The following is a 24,241-nucleotide window of genomic DNA, read 5'->3' on the forward strand; positions in this document are numbered from 1 at the left end:
TAAAATGTTGTCATCATTTACTCACCCTGACCTGACACCAAAACCTGTATAAGTTTGTTTTTTTCTGTTGAACACAAAGAAGCTGTTTTGAAGATTGTTGGTAACCAAACTGTTGCTTGTAGCCTCTGACTTCCATAGTATGTATGGAAACAAAAACAAAAAAATACAATGGAAGCCAATGGCTATCAGCAACCGTTACCAACATTCTTCAAAACATCTTCTGTGATGTTCATTTATTTTTGGGTGAAAAATCCCTTTAAGAATGTTCAACTTCTGGAATCCTGGGACTGGAGACTAGGAGTGGTGGGCCTTCCAATAGTGTTGTGGACAAAGGAAGGCCCTGGACTCAGAAATGTTGAGAAAATGACCAAGGGCCATTAGTGAGCCACTGCACCTGGTTAAAAACCACTGATTAGGAAAAAGGAATTTCACTTACAAAACCGTTGAAATGCCCATGCATTTAAACATACAAATTCAGTCCATATTCAGAATTTGTGCAGTGTCAAGTTTCATACTTCAGGCTCCATCGTGTCTTTAAAAAGCAAACAGAACACCTCTTGCCTTCTTGTTATTGTTTAATCAGATGGAAATGATGAACTGCTAAAAACGAGTGAGTGATCCACCTGTTGCTCAGTGTGATCAGAGCTCCTGCAGATCTCCAGACAGACAGCAGCAGACACATCTTCTGCCCCATCAACACACCTCGGTCTGGGGCACACAGCTGTGACAGCTGCCTACATCACACATCCTGCTTTAACTACACTTGACTACAGCTACAGTATCAGTGTGGGAGTTTGCATTAGCATGATTACGAGCTAGCATACAGCTACTATAAGAGGAACTGTGTTTGAACTTACCTGGAAGGAGAGAAGAAAGAAATCCTAAGAGTTAGAAAAGTCAACTTCATCACAACACATACACAACCACCATATCGTTAAAAGTGTCTCAACAGCTGGAGGTTTAGGAACCAGTTGGCATCTTCTGAAAGCTGCTGTGCTGTGGCCATGAATATGACTGATTAGTGATTTGTCATTTCTGAAGCTGTAAATTCAGTATGCATACAGTAAATCAGTGTGGAGAAATATGACTGATTGATCTAATGTGTGATGAAAGATTACAGTTAAATGTACCTGTTTTTAGATGTTAAATGGTTAGATCCAAGTCGGCAATCCTGTTTTAATCCCAGATAGAGTGTGATATTTAGAGATGCAGCTTTGTGGAATTGATCGGATTTTTTAATATTTTAAACATATAAAAAAGTTTTTTGGAAGCTCTATCCCACAAAGTGGAGAGATGATAGAGTCTGAGGTAGTTGATTTCAAGTGTAATGTCCTAGAAAACAGAACACAATTCACTAAGAAACGTTTCATATAATGACATGAAACACATTATTTAAACTAACACTGAATGAAACTTACCCATGGTAGCATTCTTAAATCTTCTGCTTGGCCAGCAGCTCAATATGCATGTGCAGAGCAGAGCCCAGTTCAGGAGATGACTGGAGGCCATGATAGTCAGAGGCCATTGGGTGAATTTAGCCAGGATGCCGAGGTCACACCTCTACTCTTTTAGAAAGACATCCTTGGATTTTATTGACCACAGAGAGTCAAGACCTCGGTTTAACATCTCATCTGAAGGACAGTGCTTGTTGACAGTATAGTGTCCCCATCGCTGTACTGGGGTGCTAGGACCCACACAGACCTCAGGGTGAGCACCCCCTGCTAGCCTGACTAGCACCTCTTCCAGCTGCAACCTAGTTTTCCCAGGAGGCTCAGCCCTGCTTAGCTTCAGTGGGAAACCGGTCTTGAGCTCCAGGGTGATATGGCTGCTGGCCATACAGAATACAGAAGTCTGTATGCCACATGACACACTAAAAAGTGCAGGAAGTTAAACAAATTTGTAGTTGATCAAATAATTGGCATCCATGCAAGCATCTGGAAATAGACTTTCTTTTGTTAGTACAGGGGAAAAAACTATATGACAGAAAACAGACAGACTGATTGGCAGATACCTTTAACAGATGCAATAATAGACAGAAAAAATGTGCCTTGGGTCTTTTGCTCTTCTGTAGTAACTTAGCTGACTCAACAGGTTTGGTCACAGTAACGTTACAAGTTCACAGTTCCACAATTACCACATTTCTACGAAACTTTGTTACTACAAAAAATACAAATTAAAATGATTTATCTTCAAGTGCATAACAAGGTAAGGTGAAATATTTGAATCTGATTATACTAAAATTACCGCTAATATTCATAAGGGATCGATTATTTGATAAACGCGCGTAATAGCTATTTCCTGACAGATCTCCTCCTGACAACTTCTACAAACTTACCACAAAATAGAATCTTACTTTATACATCGTCAACAGACTTCTTCATATTCTAATAAACAAGTCGAATAAGGTGATTTAAAACATTTTTTCAGTATTTTCTATGTGACAGTTACATAAACTCGATCCCTCACGAGCGTCCATCGCCAAGAACACGCACGGGGAGTCGGGGACGCGCGCAGTGCGAATGTAATACTGCTGTATGGCCACAAGGTGGTGTCTCTTACACACGGTTATGTATTTACTCTCATTCATCGCTCCCTCCTCCTTTTTACAAACTATTTAGTAACATATATATTATTTAGATTAAATTTGCCCTGTGCAAAATAGCGAATAATAATAGCTACAGATGCTATTATATCCCCCCGAGAACCATAAAAACGTGGATTTGTGGATTTTATAGTTTTATAATTACATTGGTTGGAGCATTAGAAACAAATGAATTTTTTTTTTTTTAAATAAAAATAAAAATATATTATTCATATTTTATTCTGTGTCCTTTGTAGAGAGCGAAGTTATTAAATAATAATAATAATAATAATAATAATTATTATTATTATATATAAGAAATAAAAAATAGGCTAAAACTATGTACTATTTTTTTATTCACCTAATTTGCATATTAATGTGTTCTTGGGACAAACTATAATGAAAGCGTATAAAGAAGTGTTATGATGACTGTAATAACTTGACAACATTTTCTTAAGTATATCTGATAATTAATAGCAATACTGATCTATAATTTTGACTTGTGTCTCCCCAAAATGTCTGATTAACATGATGCTTGTCCTGGTGTCCTCTACAGAAGACCCTATTTCATAACAACAAGTTATATTCCCATTTGAAACCCCATCATATTTTTTTTTCCCCAGAGTTTATTTCTTATAAACAATTTGAAAATTAGGCAGATTTAAACAATTATTATCATATTTTCACTGAGTGCAAAATTTTATTATTCTGTCCATGTCAGTCATTTTTAAAGACCAAGAAGAAGGTTTGTTTGTGATTTGCCTATGAATTTGATATCTCTAAAAACCCATGAATGTGCTCTGTACAGGACATCCAGACTTAAAACTGTGGCATGTATGGTCTCAGATAAATTTACTAAAATGTTATGTCTCTACAGAGGACAAAAGTCTATTTTAAATGGAGAGCTACTCTTTTTAATCGTAGGCTGCAGTATATTCAGAATTCTTAACTCTGTCCTGTTGAAAGGTTTGGGCATTACAGTATAATAGCATTGTTTAAGCATAATATTCACCACCTTCTGGTAGTTAGAACCTCATTCATCCCCAAGAAGTATGTGTTGATTACGCTGGAGTTTTTTGTTTTAACAGGGGAGGTCATTGTTGAGCTGAAGGAAAGAGCTCAAGCTGAATACACAGAATCGGTTGTGGACTCTCTTATTGTGTTCCCTGCACTAGATTCAACAATAAGATGTCTTTAAAGCCCACTTCTCCTGGAGCTTAGCTTCCAGCAGTTGTTTCTGCCTGAGTCTTATATAGCCATCGTGCTGGCCTGAGAGAAATGTGATCAGTTCAGATGGCTAGATTGCACAGGAGAAAGAAAAAACAAATATGATCCCTATGACTTGTGGTCAGAGAGATGCACACAAGATTTCCTTAAGTCTGCTACATAAATAATATAAAAACAGTAATAAACAGGCATATTTATAAATGTGTGCAAAATGTTAAATCACTTCACCTCACAGTTCTAAACTGTTGTGAAAGGTCAGTTGCTAGACAAATATTATTGTATCGAAGATTTGAGAAATACCTAAATCAGATCTCTGCTGCCAAACCAGAAAACAGGACTGGAAAATTTTGTATACGTAGATAAAAAAGTATCTTAAAATCATAAAACATTTAATAATAATAATAATAATAATAGTAATAGAGGTATTCATTTGTAAAAAAAATTAATAATCATAATTTTCCTGAAAAGTAGTAAATTTAATGAACATGGACGAGTCATGAAGTTATTAAAAAAATTTTTTTATAACACTGCAGAATAAAATGTGATTTATAAGGAAGATAAATATAAGTAACATCATTGAATAACTAAATCCTTAACATTTAGCAGCTACCTTCATAGTTTCTTTGAGTCACAGAAGTAAATAAACTGGTAAACTGTTATCAGTGGCCCATTATCACATTAATTATATCATCATCCTTTTAATATTACAGGAAGAAAACTTCATGTCTCTTTAACCGTATACCTCAGTATACACAAACTGTATTAAACAGCATTTTTTAATGTCTTTTTTTAAAAGATTTAACATCCTTTTCATTTGCAATTATATAAATGGAAGGACATGAATGGACAATGTCTTGCCCTAAATTGCTGGGAGCATCAAAAACACAAACCGTCGGTGGTGAAAAATCCCCACACCATTAGGTGTTGGGAGGTGAAAAGAAGCCCCATGATTATTTACTTTGATATAAAATTAGTTGCTGAAGTTAAAAATAAACCATGTAAATGTTTTTCCAACGTTTTTTTTTTTTTTTTTTTGACTGATATGATATCAGACAATGGCTGTTTACCTTTGCACCCAGATATTTTAGGGATTTGAAGTTAAAAACAATGGTGAAATAGCCTACTTTGTGAAGCGTCTTCACAGAGGCATCTGGGTAGAGATATGTGTCGAGATAAAATAAATCTTTAATTTAATCAGACAGAAAATAACAAAAACATTAACTTAATCGCTCTCTGTAGGGTCGATATCGTAAGTTGAAGCAGGAAAGTGCGGTGGAGAATGAGCTGCAGGGTTACTACAGTGACGTTGCGTCCTTCCGCCGCTTCACTCATATAAAGCCTTGGAGAGGACAAACCCCAGCAGAAAAGACAAAGGCAGTGGGGGGGTTTCTATCAATAAGTTGGCTGGCATTAGTGCTTTTCATTGTTATATAATTGTTTAACCTTCTTTATAGAGTCTAGTTTTTGAAATTTAATTGACTCAGTTTTAGGAAGGAAGAGCAATCATCGCACCTGCCCTCGGGAGAAGACCATTCGTGTACCGGGGCAGGACCAAGCCACACATTTACACTCACTGAGAGACAGCAAGAGTTGTTTTCATTCTAGAAAGAACAATCTCTGTCATATTTACAGAAACTGTACACGTTTAACCGTACACCAAGAGAAATCACAGTAGCCTATCCCTGGACTATTACAGCCATATCAAAATATAAAGTGACAGCTGATTGTACGGAATATCAGTCGAAGCGTTATTTTAAAGGACGAAATGACTCCAGTTCTAATCTCTGTCAAAGGCTTCTTCACTTTCCAGCTGCTTCTTAATTTCTTCTCAAGTGGTAAGTTCGCGCTTTTTTGTCATTGTACTGCGCACGCGAGTAATGCGGCACGCGATCTTTCAATGGGCTGCTGTTGAAGAGATGCGGTCTGAAGTTCATTTGTTGTCAACTTAATGTGCATTGATTGATCTGCATGTTAATGGATTCAAACAAATGTGAATGTAGTGATGACATAAATAGTGCTGTGTTAGAATAAAATGATGGAATTGAATTAATGGTCAACAGTTTAATTGTTGTTCTGATATCAGGCTATTTTCTTTTTAGCTTTAACTTGAAAGTCACTCACGTTCACTGCACTTTTTAAACTATTTCGACCTTAGTTACCGAAGAAGAGAATTGAGAAACTGAAAACGAACACATGAAAGAAATTACTATTATTGTGAAAAAATAATTGGTAGGGAACAAATTTTATGTCTTTTGAAACAGTGATGATTTTTTTTACAGCGTTTTTGTTCTAGTAACATAACTTATCTGAAGGGATTGCATTTACTGATGTGATTTTATTGATGTTCATTTTTTTTCTCAGTCTTTAAAATAAGGTAATCTGCATTGATGTCATATGATATGTTTCTTACAACCAAACGCACTGCCTATACATATACACAGATTGTTTGGTGCAGCATTTTTGGGGATTATATGCCTAATGGATTGTTAGAATTTGCGGGTCCCATGTTTTGTCTAGGTGTGCAGCTCACTGGGTTTTGAGACCCAGTCATCAGCACACTATATTCTGGCACTAAATGAAATGCTTATTTGGAAAGCAGAAGGTGATTTATCCCTGCTGGGGCTTAAATCCTTTTACTGATATTTGCTAATTTTTCTAAGGACCCCAGTCATTCCGGGGACACCCCAGTCTACACAGTTTATGATGGAAGAAAAGTAGGGCAGTGGGCACTTCTTGAATTCCTCCATCCTCAGGGACTAGTTAGTCATTCAGAGTCACTAAATACTAGTTATTCCAAGAATGGAAACACATTGTGTTCAAGATATCAGGTCTGTTTTTGATAACATCCAAAACTGTTTATTGTATTGCGGTAGTATGGGCACATCTCCAGGTCCAGTGTTGTTTTTGAGTTTGACAAGAGAATACGTGTTTATAAGAGAAAGTATATTGTTGAATCTTGGCTACTTGGACTTCTGGCAGCATCTCCTTATAAACAAGATGTATAGTAAAAGATGGATGCCGTTGTTCATTAAGACATAGCAGTTGTACACTACAGATACAGGTCTTCCTCCTGCTTTCCAAACAAACATCAGCTCTTACTCTGATCCAAACAGAGGAAATACTGCTGCCCCCATGACTTTCTGGGTCTTCAAGCTTTGTCTACAAGGTCTCCAAGTAGATTTCCTTCACTGTCCTCGCGCCAAGCGTGGGAAAGACACATGAAGGAAGCGGATGGAGAGGCAAGAGGCACTCTGGAATTGTTCTGGCAGTAGAGGTCACAGAAATGTGACACGTATACCTGAGTAAAGAATCTTTCCCCAGACTTTCTTGCTTACTCCTCTACTCCAAATGTGTGTCACTCGCCCCACCTCAAGACAATGGTAGTGCAGAAGAACATGGCATTATATTTTATATGTCAGGGTTTTATGGTTAATCCATTAGTCAAAAATAGGCCATGAAGGTTAGCCGTTTGCCACTTATCTTCTGTCATCAGATTTTTGGTGGTGCATTTGTGATTATTACATTTAAGCCAAGTTTTGTTAGCTGAAATTTGTGAATTGAACAATGTAGCGCTACTAAATGTGGGGGGTGGGTGGGGTCTGAGGTGCAACTGGTGCAGCCAAGGGGGATTTGTGATTTGTCTTGTGATTTCTTAAGTATTAATAAATCAACTGAAACTGTTACAAGAAATATGAGGTGAGTCAGAGCCACTAGTCAAAATCTGCACTATATCTCTACCAACTCATATAACACATTTAGAGAAGTGAAACACATTTTGAATTGGCTGTTGGAAATTACTTACAGGAATGAAAAGGATTAAAGATCAAGTCTGTTTTAAGTAAGAAAAATATCCAAAATTGCTGCTGTTTAGAGAGATGTAAGACATCTTGAAAAGATCCAGATATTGCCCATGGCTCTGTATTCAAATTTTGCCGGACCATTTAAAGGTTAAAATACTCCAGGAATTTTACACATCTGAGATCCCTCTGCATTGCACTACTTTCCAGAACTCAGTGACATTTACATCACCACATTGCAGTAATTTTAACATTTCATCACTGGCTTGACAAATTAGTTCTGTTTCACTTTGCATGCATAAGAAGCACGTAAGCAGAGCATAACTGCAGGTTCACTTTGTGCTTTCAGTCTGGAAGCGTTCATGCTGCATAACAGAGATTTGACAGAAAATAAAATGATGTCTGATATCTTGATAACAAACATGCATTTTAAGAAATATTACCAGGAGTTGGCCAATAAAAACTTAAAAGTTGTTAAATTTGATTTGGATGAGGAAGTTGAACAGTAAATGAAACATTGCCGGATCCAAATCAGCAGTTAAAATGTGCCGTGACCGACACTGACAATTCAACTTCAGTTTTCTCGGAACATTCAATGATGTCACAAAACTAGCCTATAAGAGCATCATTCACAAGTTTCTGCTTGGAATTAACTATACAGTCTATGTATTCAAACTCTGGGTCATTGATGATTTAAGGCAAATATATAAATTACATTAAAAATTTTAAAATTTGTTTCCATACAAATAAAATACAATCAAAATCTATATAGAAAAGGTATAAATATGTGAAATATATCTGGCATTAATAAATAACAGATATTAAACAGATGTGTGTCGCAGCGATCCGCAAACAAATTCACAGAATGGAAACCAAGAACCATTGACAGAACGTGCATCCTGTTTGTTTGCTTAATTACGAAAACACAAATGTTCTTTTTATTTCGATTTAAAATAGTATTTTTTACTTTTGTTAATTGTATAATAAATAAAAAGAAAATAGAACACAAAAAGAATAGAGAAGCTAGTGTAAGTTTTTTTTTAACACTTTGCGGGTTGTCTTACTTTTATCTGTATGACCCAAAATTGAGTATTTAATTGCACCAGTGCCTCGCAACTTGCAGTGTGTACATCAAGCCTGACTGACAGAGATTTTTCTTAAAATGTGGAGTAGTTATTTATGTTGCTTAATAAAAGCCTACTGTATACTGCAAATGACAAAAATGCTAATAGTGCATTTTAATTGGTATTCTGCTGAGTTCAGTCAAATAGGTTCAGTACTGAAACTTTACTTGCACCTTGCTACACAGAACTTACTAAAGCAGTGTAAATACTGTAAACCATTAAATGGGTGGCAAAATAATTAATTGAACATGTACTATATAAAGTAGTGCCTGCAGGGTTAAAAAGTATGTAATGTTTTTTTCTGGATTACATTTTATTTTCCAGACTCAGGAAGAACATTAATGCTGTTCAACAGCAGTGCATGTCGGGATTAATACAGTAGGTAGGGGTCAGCCAAGTGCAATTCAAGCTCATTCACTCATCCCACAGAGGTGGGGTGGCACACATTAATAGACTGTGCACAGACGCACTTCTTTCTTTCTCTCTTTCATGATCTCTGGCTTGCAATCTTCTTCATTTTCTGCCTTTATTGAACATTAAAACATTATAGAGATATAACAGTTTGACTGGCTGTCAATTGTTTTATCAGCTGGGGAAAAAAGCCTTGTGAAGGTGATTCCAACAATATTATTCCTCTGTTGTCTTTACTGATAAAGTTGGGTAATGTGGTTATCCCTGTTCTCATAGAACTGTAGTGTCATCGTCTATCTGCCATCTGTGCACAGGGCTTTAATCAGACAGCCAAAGAGCTCAGGTGGTGTGCTTTGGAGACATTTATGTATCATATTTTTGGTCATTGGTTATTACCTCCAAATTGTCTTTTCTCTTTGACACACTAGTTAGTCTCTTTGCAGGCCATGATGGCTGCACATGTTCCTTTATATTGCAATTTCAAGGAGAATCTCCAGCATGAAGTAGAGCAAAATCCCTTGAGCTCCAGAACATATTGTGGAAGCTTATGGGATAAAGATCCACTTATGGAGACTATATACAAGGTTCTTAATTTTCCATTGTTTCCATATTTGATCAAATATGACCAGAATTACCACTCTGCCTATAGTCAGCTGTTGTTTGTACAAGCTGTGTGTGTGTGGGTTTTCAACTCCACCATCCAAAGACCAATCCAGGAACTAATAAAATCTGCATTCTCCATTGCTGTTGTCTTAACCTTGCGGTTTGGCAGGGATCAGTAGTTGTAGCAAAGGGACTTGTAACAAAAGAGCACTTCAATGAATGAGAAGGCACAGCAGGCAGCACAGCTGGAGGTTCTGTCTGCCATCAGCTCCTTGAACATCTTATGAATTTATTTTACTGTTGTTTGTGTGACAGACTGGACCAATGATAATTCATCATGAAATTCCATTAATTGTGTAAAAGCTGCATAATTAGAGGCAGAATAACCACGATTGAACTATCACATAAATTACAGTAAAATTATAAGTAGACATATTATTATGTATTATAATATAGCTCTCAGGAAATTTGGTCATTTGTTTATTTTATGGTCAAATATTTCTGATTATCCTATATGTGCTTATAGTGTTCCTGTAGCTCAATTGGTAGAGCATTGCGCTATCAAGTCACTTTGGATAAAAGTGTCTGCTAAATGCATATATTTATGTGCTCATTTCAGGCTTCTTTAATCACTCTGTTATGTCTTTCTTCATAAAAACAATAATAATATAAACTGAAATCAATATTTCCAATATTTCTGTTATTCCAGTATGTATTTTTTTTTTTTTTTACTTATTTGGTAAATAATCATAATTAAGCATAACTGTACAGGCAGATGGTCATTATAACAAAATAAACATGACCTAGTTTATTTTGCCAATAATGTCCAGCTCACTGTACATTACACATTACATGATTTATAATATAAAGTATATGGATTACTTAATGAGGGAAATTCTACAGTCACAGTATCTCTTATAAAAATATGTTTCTGTTATAATATGTAAGCTTATATAGACAAATATTCACATTCAATTTCTTGTCTTGCATGTCTTGCAGAATTCCAGTATTTTGAGATGTTACATGTCCCAGAAGGGTGGTTTGTCTTCTTCTGAAAAATAAATTAATGTGTAACTGTTGTCTGACTTTTGGGTTTTGTGACTGTGGACATGCTTACTATTGTTTGACGTTATTTTTTATTTATTAAGAAGCCTTCGTTGCTTGTAAAGCCATGAAATTACAATGGATAGTGTAGCAAGGTTAAATGATTAATAAAAGTCTATTGTTGTGTAAGGCCAAAATCCACCCCCCCCCCATCCTCAGAGCCTGTTTTACCGACACTGTGTATCACATGGGTGGACGGGAAGCACAAGCAGTCTTGTACCAGCCACAGAGTAGGGAATTCCGCATATTATGACCAACACTTACTGGGCAGCAACAGGATATCCTCTCTATAAAAGACAGTACACATGTAAATTGAAATAAATCTGTACAAAAATCTAACACAAGCATCATCTGACTTCATAAGTTCCATCCACCAGGGACCAATGACAATGTAGCTGAACAATAGGGTGGCCCTTATTGGGGGGGTAAAACATTTTTATTGTAAATATTAACCTGTCACCCTCTCATTTGTTTCTCCACTAGAAGTATATAATGTAAGCAACATACCATACAGATAATTTGATTTTTTAGGTATGCTTAAAGAATGTACTTCAAGATCTGATTGGTAATTAGCGAATATTTTGTTCACTGATAAACTTTTGACTGTTTCTGATATCAGATCACTCTCTCTATTAGGCCACAACTGCCCCTTTCTTTATCCAGAAATAGGGGCAGTTGTGGGCTTATGGTAAGAGGACTTGTAACCCGAAGGATGTGGGTTTGAGTCTTAGTACTGGCAGGGATTGATGTCTTCCACCTTCAGTAACAAGGCACCGAACCCCCAATTGCCCTCCGGGCTCTGGATTAAATTGCTGCCCACTATTGTGTGTGTTCACTAGTCAGTGCTGTGTGTGGATGGGTTAAATGCCGAGCACAATTGCTGAGTGTGGGACACCATACTTGGCATTATGTCACAACAATGGCAGAACACTCGCAACTTCTTTGTTATTCTTGATCTCCAGCAGGACTTCTTAAATTAAGGAGTTTGTCAGAGAGAGACAAAATGGGTTTCCAGCTCCCCACAAGAGTACTGTGGTTAAAGGACTTGTCGGATCATCATAAATATCTAAATCAGACCTCAGTTTTGTTCCAAGTTCACTTTCTTCACACCCCAGAAAGTTGGATTGTGTCCATTTCTCATAAAGGGAAGTGGACAGTTTTTGGTCTAAATGTTTCACAACACAATGCTGATATTATTTATAGTTCTCCAGAAGTCAACTTTCCATGAAAAACCCACACATTTCAGCTTAATTTGAGAGTGTTTTGTGCCTCCCCAACATTTAAACCTATCATCTTTTTGAAGGCTCCTCTGCTCTTCTGGACATGAACCTTCTCTTGTCCTTCCTAACAAAACTACACACATCAATTAGGACACCATGAATGACTGATTGCATAATTGTAAGAGGTCATGAAGAGCACAACTTTTGACAGTGACATGTCTTTTACTTGTTCCCATGTTCCTAATTATGCGGGATATGGCAACCCACATAGCATCAGTGCTGTGTTTTTCCCATTCTTCCATGGTTGTCTTTTATTTTTGACAAGCTTTAATTGAAACCAGGTCCCAGACCCCTTGAAACACCACAACAAGCCTCATTTTTGGCATTTTTTGTCGCTGTGTGGGAGGAATTCAGTACACAGCTGGTGGAAAGGGGGGCGAAGTGCTGGACTGAGGTCAGAACTGGGCAGACATCAGGGGCAGGTGGGGGGCAGTGTGCTGTGGGAACACGTTTATGTACAGCGACAGAGATGAGGTCTTTATGAGAATGTACTCCTCTTTAAGTGGGCTGCTGGGGTCCTCCTGCTGAAGAGGGCAAATGTGAAGACCTCGAGAGTAGCCGGGTTTTATAGGATGTCATTCACGGCTCATGTTTGTGTGCAGGTGTACATCTGTGAATGAGGCTTCATTGAAAAATAAGAATAAGTGGATGTCAGCAGGAATCAATAATTCTCATAAAAACTTACATGGTGTACGACCAAAGCTTCTGTGTGGTAGACACATTTCAGAGCAGTTAAATCCAGTTTGACTCTCTCTGACTAATATCTCTCAGTTGTACAGTGTGAGCAGAATGTTCTTGTACAGTAACTCTGATTGAATGGATTTAGATGTACAGTATTTCAAAAACACCCTTATGAGAATGAGTGATGATGACTCATAAAACATGTGGACAGAATGCCATGTCATTTAGGAAATGTCATGATGAATTGTGTCTCAGACAGAAGGTAGTCAAGCAGAAAGTTACTGTCTTTGACACCATTTGGTCTGGGGCTTTTTTGTGATTCAAGTCATCAACATCACAGCAAAGACATTTTTGATATGTGTTTTATTTTTTGTCTGTCTCAATATCTACAGAACAGCTTTCTAGAGCAATAATACAGTCACCAAAGGTGTATTTTTTTGACTAGTACAGCTGTGGTTATGTCTGGTTTTGTCTCCTCTAGGCAGAGGGTATATCAATCTGATAGAGGTGTGTACTTTGTGTAAAAAGCTCCGGTTACATCCCTTCCTCATGACTAACCTTAGACTGTGAAATAACAATGACGTTGAAGCATACTGAGATGAATTTCATAGTAAGTGGCAGTGTTGGTGTAGTAAATTAATTCTGTGAATGCAGCTGTGACTTTAAGCCATGTGAGGGAAAAACTGCATGAGTATTAGAACATGCCAGTCAGTATTTATTAGTAAGTATGTTTTATCAGATAGAGAGAGAGAGAGAGAAAGTAATATGGGTATTGATGAGAAGAAAATGAACATTGTGTAATGCTGTTATCGTCCTGACAATGATCCTTTTTAGCTTGCGTATTGGACACAGATGCCATACTATAGAACCTTCCAATCTTAAATCTTAAGTTAAGATCTGACTGTTCTAGATGAGTTTCTTACTCAAATAGTTACCAAAACTATTATGGGGTTTTCACACTTATTTTAACTTGAGATGGTGATTTGAGAAGAATGAGATGCACATGCAAGAGGCTCTGGAAAAGTGAGGATGTCTATGAGCAAACACATAGAAAAATAACGAAAAAGTGAACCTGTCCACCCAATATATGTTTTACATTCCACTTAACTACTTTTGAATTGCCTTTTTTATGTGAATGTGTACTTGATGGTCGTCTTTCATCCTTGCACCTGCTGCTGCTTTTTTAGTGTCTCATGCATTAGCACTGTGCTTTTAATACTAAAAAACTGGTAATCAGCACTGCAGTACTGGTCCATTAGTTAGATCAACAAAAACCAGTGTGGACCAGAATGAAAGTCGATGCTGATCTAAGATTGTATTCAATTGTATTTTTCGCAATGGGGAGATTTCCCAGAAGGCTGCTCTTATAACAAATAAATTGAAAACAATACCGTTTTTGCCTGGCAACACAAATAACCTGCATGACAATGCCACAACAGAAAGCGTTCAGAGAGTAAGTTCAAAAGAAGGAAATCACTTATGTGACCAATGTCACCCGTCCTGGGCAGCAGAGGGAATGATACTGCTTCCTGTCCTGAGCGTACTATGGCTCCTATCATCAGCTTTACCTGGCCCTAGACCAGCAGTGAACCTTCACTATAATAATAGCACACAGAACAGATCTCAAGAGATCTGAGTTAAATGAAGCTCTTCATCAATGTATAAAAGTACAAAATTATGCAAGGGCAGAAAATAGGACTGACTGATGTGAAGGATGTGTTTAAGGACATCTGATTCATCTGGGTCTGCCTTGTTCTCTCACACACATGCTGACAGAGGTGACCCCTCCATGGGGGGCACAGCTGTACCTCTGGTCTCCCTCCTCTGATCTAAAATGTATATACATGCTCAAATGCACTTTTTTCCACTAGCTTAAACCTGTCCAGGACAGAGTAGACTGCACTGTAGTGGGTTCTGGAGTTCCACATGGGAGCGGAAAGGCTTTTGCATAACATTCTGAATCAAAGTCTCCAAATCACACTGGAATGTTCTCAAAAAGTTGCATCTTGAGTGTTCCATTTGTGGTTCGCTTAACCACAGTTTTTTTATTGTGCCTACAATTCTTTAGAAAGCACTGTAAAGCACATCTTGTATACTTGAACAAAAAGTTGAAACTTGGAACTTTTTGTTACCGTATCTGGGGCTGTTAGTTTGACCACACTGTGGCATTTGTGATGCTTTTGTACTTGTGATGTTAGTGTGTCACTGAGTTTGTGTTGTGTTATATTGTGTTTTCTGTAGGGTTGGTAGAGGGATCTCTTCTGCCTGATCCACAGCTGATTCCTGCCGGAGACACACACCTACAGCGTGTTGGTGACACACTCACACTCACCTGCAGGTACTGTGCCCATCAGCTGTCCCATCTCACACAAACACTAAATCTAAAATATGTTCATTTTATTGATATTATACCAATAACCATTCCATTATTCAGATAGAGAGAGGCTCTCAGAAGGCAGTATAGTCCCAAAATAGCTATCTCATCCAAATGTAGTGGAAAGAGAAGGGGGACAGGGGCTTCTGAAACATGCACATCTGAACTCTGAGAGAGCATTGCATGCTATTGCAGTAATGCCAGGAATGCTGACCCCGAAGAAGCTTAACTAATGTAATGCTTCCTAGAAGGCCGTGTGAGCCAGAAACTGATACTGTCTTTGGCTTTGGACAAAGATTTGAGGTTGAAGTTGCATGACCCATCAGTCTAGAGGCAGCAGCAGTATGTGAGATATGTCTGATTGTCCATAATTAAAATAATTTTATGATTATGTTTGTAATGTCAGAGGAAACTAAAAGAGGCTGCAGAATGTGTTTGTATGTGGTTGGTGGTATAATTTTCCTGATTTTGTTTTTAAGTTCGGTTATATTATCATGAATAGCTAAAAATGAAATGGTGTAGTGACAGATACTCTGTGCAATGATTATTTAATCGTGCATATGCCTACTTGACTTTAAAATAGCTTCTAATGCTCTGTTTATTTGGCATGACTTTCTTTAGAGGATCAACATCCCTGCAGTGGAGACTGGCTAACAGAAATGTGTCATCGGTACGGATTGAGCCATGCGAGGAGAGAATGCACAAGCACTGCAGCAAGCTGGTTATACACAACCTGATGTACAACGACACTGGCTTCTACACATGCAGCGGTCACCAAAAGTCTATGGATCATGAGGTGTCAACATATGTTTTCGTTGAAGGTAATATAATAAGAATACTTACTAATGTTTTAAGCATAGAGCCAGAGATTGTAAAAAAAATGAGTTTAGTAATATATACTATATATATTTACATAAAGCTTACAGAACATAAAAGAAATGAAGTAATCACCTCACTGAAATTACAATAAACCCATAAACCTGTAAGCCAGGCAGTGGAGCTAGTTACTATGCAGCTATGACTGCACACAACCGGACCATATCTGCAAGACAGAACTCAGCTGTCATAAGACTAGGAAATAGAAAATCAGTGACACAAAAACAAGGCTTAAAGCAAGGCTATTAAGCTGGATGTCTTTAGAGATGGAAACAGAGTTCAGTTGTTCTAGAAACCTGGTCTTTGATAATTTCCTGTTTGGGATTCTGCTTAGACTCTCCCTGAGTCTCCCGACAACTGTGTAAGCTGTTAACATTTTAAGCAAGTGCAATGGCATAGATTTTTTTGAATGTCAACTTTTGAATGGTGCTAGTGTATATCCCAAAGAGCTGATCTACAGTTTATCTATAGCAAAAGACAGTGATAACTTTAGCTGTGAAAATGACAGCAAAGCTCACCAAGTCTCTGGCTCACCAACTGTTTGTTTAGCAGACTTCATCCACTGCAGACTGCTGCATATACAGCCAATTTAGAACCTGATAGTCCCCTGGCTCATCTCACTATGTTATTCCACTGTTTATGCGAGATAAGTTTGTTTAAAAAATGTATTTTATTACATGAACACTGCCAGCACACAGAAGATCTTGTTTGTTTAATCACACCAATTTCACAGCAGAGCTGTACAGTAACATCCCCTCCTGCCAAGCTGTTTCTGTTTCTTTATCCAGCAGCCTGTGTGGCAGTTTGCTGTTTAAAGAGAAAAATGATCTGACTTTATCTGGGATATTTAATTGCTCCTCTAAGATGGATGTCTAGGCATGTATTCGAAGAATTCACTGATATAAGATTAAATACTTTTAAAAATGCCATTTCAATTCATAAGTGATTTAATGAATTATTCTGTTTGCGGTCAGTAAATTAGATTTGTGCTAAACAAACTGTTATTATTTTTGTTAACTGTATTATTTCGTGCTTGATTTTAAATCACAGATCACAATCATCCGTTTGTGGAGGCTAACAATTCACCAAACCTGCTTTTTGCATATCGGAACGAACCTTTTCTCGTGGTCCCATGCAGAACAACATCCCCAAATCAAAGTGTTATCCTTGAGACTGTGAGTATTTTCTATGTTCGTTTTTGAACCCACTGAATGTAAAAATATTCACATATAATTTTAGGCTGTATAGAATGGAGGTGAAAGTTTACCTGCTTTCCATGCCCCAGAAGCCTTGAATATGAAAAAAGAGGATGTGTTTTGTATGGACTGACATTGAAGAATGCCTTGGACCATGGAGTTTCTCATACCCATCAAAGCCCTGAGCATTTGTATTCAGATAGAGACAGTGTGCCATAGCTCAGGGAAGCTCAAGGAGGCCTAAGGAGCCACTCTGTCTGCTTCCTGTGAGAACAGGAAGGTAGTGTTATACTGTTGTTTTCACTCAAAATAGAAACTCAGTCTATAAATAAAATACCTTTTTTAAAAATCATGTCCATGAAGACTAGGTTATGGAAAAAAAAACTGGTCCAGTTCACCAAAAATGTTTTTATTTCATTTACATTTTATTTTATGTATACTAGCAAGAGGCTTCTTACATAATATGTGAAAGCAGTAGCTTTAATCCTTCAAACTGCACTGGCAGCAAACAGCTTAAATCATAGTGTTTTATCCCCAATGGCCATGTAGTGGGTCTATGGTAATTTCTCACAGTTTTTGCTATGGATAAACACTTCTAGGCCAGATGGCACAGATAGTTATGTGACCTTTCTGCCATTGGAAGATCCTTGGCAGTCTTTCCTGTTTCCTTCCTTCCCTTGTTTCCTAGCAGGGCACTTTGACTTCGAACAAACAAAAGAAGTGAAATGGAGTATACAAATCAACTATGATCAGTTCCTCACAGACAGGTCTTGCTCATTACTGGATGGGCTACTAATCATGGGCCGTAAAAGCTTCACAAAACTTTTCTTCTTCACTGAAAGAACCATCACTTATATTTAAAGGAAGCTTAAGAAATTCTCTCCTCTTGCTCTTCAGATGAATCCTATGTCAGATCATGTAAAAAGTGAGGTGGAGTGGGATCCAAAGAGAGGATTCAAGATTCCCTTGAAACCTGAAGACAGCTACCAACTGATTATATGTACGACCAGTGTGGATAACAAAACATTTTCACTGGTCTACATCCTCATAAGGCAAAGTGAGTAATTTTGATTAAGGAGAAAATCGCAGTTACCGTACCCAATTACCTTTTGAAACCTGTCATTGAAAATTACAAAAGCTTTTCATCATGACATAATCTGAATTCATGCTGGTGCCTCGTGTTCTCTGTGCCTAGCGTTGGAGCTGAAAAACACTGCCATCGAACCAGAACGACCAAAATTATTGGTCGGTGACACCCTGGTCCTCAGCTGCTCTGCAGAGACCACTTACAACGGCAGAATTGACTTTGAGTGGCAGTTCCCTAAGAGTCGGGTGAGTTATCAGGAGATGATAAGATGCTAAAGATGCTGGAGTTTTACCTTAAGACGTGCTGTATTAGATTGCTAGATGAGTACACATGTGAAGCTTGCCTGACTGACATCCTCTGAACTTCCTGTCTATGCTTTTAGATCAATCGCACTCACCATTATAACAAGACAAGGGACCAACCTGGCAAAGTCATCATGATGACTAACACATTAATCGTGCCTAATGTGACAATGGAGGACAATGGCACTTATGTGTGCATATCATCAAATGAAGAGAAAAGGATTGAAGTTTCAACTATAGTTACTATATACAGTAAGGATGTGATGTTATGCCACTACCTAACACACTTTTGTACGTGCTTTTATAAAAAAGTTTAATACATTTCTTTCTGTTTGTCTCTACAGAGCATCCATTCCTTAATGTGACCCATGATAAACGCAACTTTATCTCTACTGTAGAGGATAGAAAGGTGCAGTTTGAGCCACGGGTCAATGCCTTGCCTGCACCAGACAGAGTGTTGTGGTAAATTCATGCTTTTCATTAAAAAAATAAAATAAATAAATAAATAAAGATATGTGACTTGGATGCCATGAGAGGAATTTGATGTGTAGTAACCAACTAAAAGTATTCCACTAATATTGAATTTATTGTATGATTATTGTATTGACTGGGTCTTATTTTTTTCTGCTGCCTATTTGTACAGGTACAAAGATGGAGTTGCCATTTCAGAAAATTCCACATGTTATGAGACAGCCGGCTACAACCTCACCATAAAACAAGTGAGGCAGAAGGATGCTGGGATTTTCACTATCGCTCTGTCGAACCTGGAGAAGGGTCTCTACAGAAACCTCAGCTACAAGCTGGAAGTCAGAGGTAATGCAGAAACCTGTATGGACTGCACATGATTATGATCAGCTGAGAGTTTTCTCTGTTGCATGCAGTATTGGACCAAATAAGGCTGCCACAACTTAAGACAAAACACTAGTATAAATAGCTAACAGAACAAAATAAAATAGTTTTAGTTGCATTTTAATTACATGTACATAAAGCCAAACAGATTCTTATGAAAATATTATGTGTTAGGGAGAAAGCAAAATAAGCTGATGAATTGAAATGCTCTTCTCAAAAAGCTTTGGAATTTGCTTTCAAAACTGAGATTTGAATAATGTGCTGACCGGATTTATGCTGCATTTTTGGAAACCTTCCATCCCACAATGTATACAAGTATGATTACCCCCTCTGCTCTAATATAAAATCTTTATATTAATGCTTCTCTGTCCTCAACCTGAAACAAAGTATATGACATTACAGACCCAAAAGCAAAACCAAGGTCAAAAACAATAGAAAGAGAATTAAGAGATTTTTAGAGAGAATTATTTTTGGGGATCATTCATCAAATGGTGAAATCTGCCTGATGCTAAATCTTCAAACATGCTTTAAACATTTTCTCCATCATGGGGATGGAGGTGCACATATGCACTTCAATGAGATCTATATAGGCAATATTGCTGCCCATTTTCTCTGTATTGAAGTTCATATAAACCTGCATATTCTTATTCTTCCATATTAGTTATGAGGTGAAAGTTTTTTAGTGTTAGCCAATGATCTTCAAATGATCTGTATTCTTTTCTCGGACTGACCATTTAAATGACTGATGATCTGTATGTCCACATGCACACAGTGAAGCCAAATATCTTTGAGGAGGATGTGGCTCCAGGTGGCCTACAAACTTACAAATATAATGAGGGGCACCAGCTCAGCTGCACTGCATTTGGTGTTCCCATGCCAAACATTACCTGGTTTTGGGAACCTTGTGACCCCAGACCTCATCTTACAGAGTAAGTCAATAATACACACAAAAAAATCAGTTGTCATTCTCTTGTTTGGGAGATTTTTTTTCTTGGTGAGGTGTTAATATCAATGATGGATGTTTGCCTTCACCCACAGCTCTCATTATTCAAATGAACTGCATCTGTTTCCTTGATATCAGGCCAAAATAAAGTATGCTTATTGATGAAAAATAGCCCCAGAACTGCATTTTGTAGTCACTGGCTCTGTAAATGTAGGATGATTTATTATTCTCATTCCCCAAGCTTGCATTGTGCTGAAAGCAAGAGTATTGCAGTGTAAATACAAGCCTTTTAGTGAACCTTTATTGATGCTACGAATGTCCCCTAAACTTAGTTGGTGTGTCATGACAAGGTTTTGTCGTAATTGAGAGTAATTATTTGTTAAGGAGTACTGCCAATTTTACAAAAATACCATTTTGGCTGTTTTAAATACAATCAGAGATGGCAGTAAACATAAGAGCTCATAATATAGATGGTGAGAAGTCCTGATTTTAAACATCTAATGAGAGAGGTACATTGAAGGGTAATTGCAGTGCCCTAGTTGGAAGGAAATACAGAACAATTCTTTATTTTCAGTAGAATGAATTTATTTCTTGAGAAGTGACCAAAAGAAAAAGTAGCTACGTTCACACTGCCAGATTTGGGAGTTGTGGGAGTGAATGCCCTACATGATCATATTTTAGTTGTGATGTGCCATTAAGTGTCCATAAAATCAGTGTTTTGTTGGAAGGGTCCCATTTTAGAGATCTCATTATTGGGTTCATGAAGGTGATCTCTCAGAGGTCTTCTTAATCAAGGGGCTTTAATCAAGTTATCAGCTGTCCCATGTTGACCATGAAGGTCTGGGATCAGCCTTATCTCAGCTAACCAGAGACTGGGGGTGTTTCCTTTGAACAGTGACACATGACTCAGCCCTTCCTGTCACGCTGCTGTTTCCTCTCCGACCCCGACTCTCATTAATCCGATTGTTCCTCCACTCAGATCGATGCAAAATAGGTCTTTGGTCCCCTGTGGGTTCAAGGCATAAAACACATGAATTGATATATGGTGCTCACATTCTGAAAATAAATTTTAAAAAACATTCATCGTATTCCATGATACGTTATGTTCAACAGCAGAAGATAAACGTATCTGAAAAACATTTGTTAAAAAAAGTTAATTTGCCCAGCAGTTTCCTCTTTTTTTTTTTAAGGGAAGACCTGTTTCTCACTAAAAGTAGAGGGCATTCTCTGAAATATTTTTGCTGTATACCTTTGTATTTCTTTGTGTACATCCTGCTTTGATGTAAAAAGGCAAAACGTCCTCCGTAAACTCCAGAGCAGTATCCATCGTTATTGTATCAGAAATATGATTTCTTATTACAGATGATTGTTCAACAATTATGATTTCTGTAAATGTGTGTGTTTTTGGCTGATAGGTGCAAACCATACACTGACCCTCTTCCTGTTGGAGATGCCACTGAGTCACACAACCATTATCCTCATAATCTGATTAAGGATGTCACCAGCAAGGTTGAATTATTGAAAAGTAAAAATAAGGTATGTATTACAGTATGTGCAATTTTGTTATTTATTTGTAATATTTTTTTTACTTCAAAGATGCACTTCTTTTTGTACCCTTAATTAAGTTTTATGCATAAAGAAATTTGTATATTTTTTGAAAAATGTTTTAAAATTATGAGCATTCACGTGAAAAAAAAAGAAGCTGTTTATTGTATTTTACATGGAGCAGGTTTCGTCATTGAATGTTGAGATGACATGACCAGACAACATGTAAATTATTTTTATCTTGTTAATAACTCATGTTATTGCTTTCATAGTGGCTAACTGAAAATGCTGCTTTGCTTCAGTGTTATTGGTTAATGAAAATTTTGCATGACGCTATATCCACAGTCAGTCATACTGTGTTGATGACTGTCATACTGCTTACATAAAAAAATACTAGTGTACCTTTAAAAATGTAAAAGACTTGATAGTTAAATATATGCAATCTGACAAAATGGAACAATTAAGTGGAAATTAATTAGTTTAAATGTCTGCAAGTCACATAATGCTGAAACTGGGTTGCTCATCCAGATTAATGATACTTTCAGCTTCATTTCGGTCCGAAGTAATTTACCTCAAAATACTGCAATTTATGTGCTCATAAAAAAACTGATTTCCAAGGTGAAAGGGAAGAAACCAAATCTGATGTACAACATACATCTGTCTTTCATTTAAAACTCACTGAGTCTATTGAACATTCACATCACCAAATTGCCCCTTTAGAATGCATTTTGAGAAAATAAGTCTCAATATAATAAACCACAAAAAAGCATCAATCTGCATTATGTTTCTAAACAGCGCAGTCCACTTCAGTAGTCTTATATGGCTGAAGTATAAATAGATTAGTGAAGAATGACATTCAGTGTGAGTGCATGTGAGTGACTATGTGTGTGTTTTCCCCTAATGAAACTGATAGCTGAGGCTCATTTAGCTCTACTGTGAATTATGTTACGCTTCAGTCACCTTCAGTGGAGAACAGAGGCCAGTTAACAGGGCAGCTGCTGCTTTGACTTTATACTGATATATCAGTCCATCTTACTGAGCGAACTGAAGCCAGTAAAATCCTCATAAACAGAACTTTCTCCCAGGACTTTTCATGCACTGAATGTTGATTGTTTCAGGCCTGTTTTCAAATACATGCGATGACTTCCAATGCTATCTATGTACAGGGCACTCAACTTATGTGTTCCCCAGTATCCATTGTTGTTTGCTTAGATCGATATCTTATGTCTGTCACTCTGTTATTCTTTGTTTGTGCTGCCAAATGTTACAGTGAACGCTGCAGATATTTTGGAGAACATCCCAAGAGGCCTTATTACCAAAACCACTCACCCAAAACTTAATAAAGCAAAGGTTTTCATTTCATTTGTAGAATTATCTTTCTACAGTTCAGTGTGACTGTGCGTGGAGCTGCTGTAACCTACCAGGTCAAGCATGTATTCAACTGCAAGCCTGTTGAATGATGTTTAGTCACCACCAAAAATATAAGCTTACAGCTAGATTTTCCTTACAGCAAGATTTATGTTACACCGTATATTCATGTCATCTAAAACCAATCATGCCTGCCCTCCCTTGTGCTAGGAGGTTCGTTCTCACCATGGAGTAGGTGTAATTTTTTAGCTTAGCTGTATTTAAAGGCTTTTGTGACAAATATATGATGCTTTGCAGGGATGAAGCACAGCGGTCAGTGATAACAAGGCCCCATTTAACAGGGTGGGATTTGTTTAGGGTGAATTCCTTTCTGTCACCTCATATAAATTTCCCAGCACAGTGAATAACAGCCTGGTAAGAGTTCATCTACTGTATGGTGCCTTGTAAACAGAGAATAAGAAAGGGCCGTCACAGCAGCTAAAAGACTAAATAGGAAGGTCACTCTGAATTTCTGGCTACACCTTTAGACTGAGAAAAATGCTAAATGTCACTCAGGAAATTTGACATTGAGTTTATCCAGTTTGTGAATATTGTACTATCTATGATGAGATTAATTAGCATGGGCAAAGAGGTTTGTTTACACTGAAAAGTATGACAGTTAATTTAAAAACAACAGAGAGCCTTGTTTTTCAGGTATATTTTAGTGCAGTGTGCCAATAAAAATCAGCTACATGTAACAAGTCCACAGATTTACATTAAATGAGCTCCACACCTCATCTCTGTCTGTCCAGCATGGTAATGTTGGGTACAAAAGAAATCCTAACCTTTGCAAAAATTATTTTGCATTAAATATGTCTGTTCTACATCTTTACAAACTAAAACGGGGAAAAAAA

The 24,241-nt window shown here is 37.3% G+C and overlaps 1 protein-coding gene across 1 annotated transcript in view; it reads left to right on the top strand.

Moving 5' to 3' along the window:
* Positions 1-4,934: 4,934 nt before the first annotated feature.
* Positions 4,935-24,241, top strand: part of LOC113057751 (vascular endothelial growth factor receptor kdr-like) — a 35,197-nt gene continuing 15,890 nt past the window's right edge. The window contains exons 1-11 of the mRNA XM_026225253.1: positions 4,935-5,643; positions 15,050-15,146; positions 15,804-16,003; positions 17,109-17,233; positions 18,152-18,311; positions 18,450-18,586; positions 18,724-18,895; positions 18,988-19,105; positions 19,287-19,456; positions 20,265-20,421; positions 21,851-21,971. Of these exons, the coding sequence (XP_026081038.1) occupies positions 5,574-5,643; positions 15,050-15,146; positions 15,804-16,003; positions 17,109-17,233; positions 18,152-18,311; positions 18,450-18,586; positions 18,724-18,895; positions 18,988-19,105; positions 19,287-19,456; positions 20,265-20,421; positions 21,851-21,971 (1,527 nt within the window). The 5' untranslated portion in view covers positions 4,935-5,573. The remainder of the gene's footprint in view (positions 5,644-15,049; positions 15,147-15,803; positions 16,004-17,108; positions 17,234-18,151; positions 18,312-18,449; positions 18,587-18,723; positions 18,896-18,987; positions 19,106-19,286; positions 19,457-20,264; positions 20,422-21,850; positions 21,972-24,241) is intronic.

The sequence above is a fragment of the Carassius auratus genome, chromosome 39, assembly GCF_003368295.1.
Source record: "Carassius auratus strain Wakin chromosome 39, ASM336829v1, whole genome shotgun sequence".
Classification (NCBI taxonomy): Eukaryota; Metazoa; Chordata; class Actinopteri; order Cypriniformes; family Cyprinidae; genus Carassius; species Carassius auratus.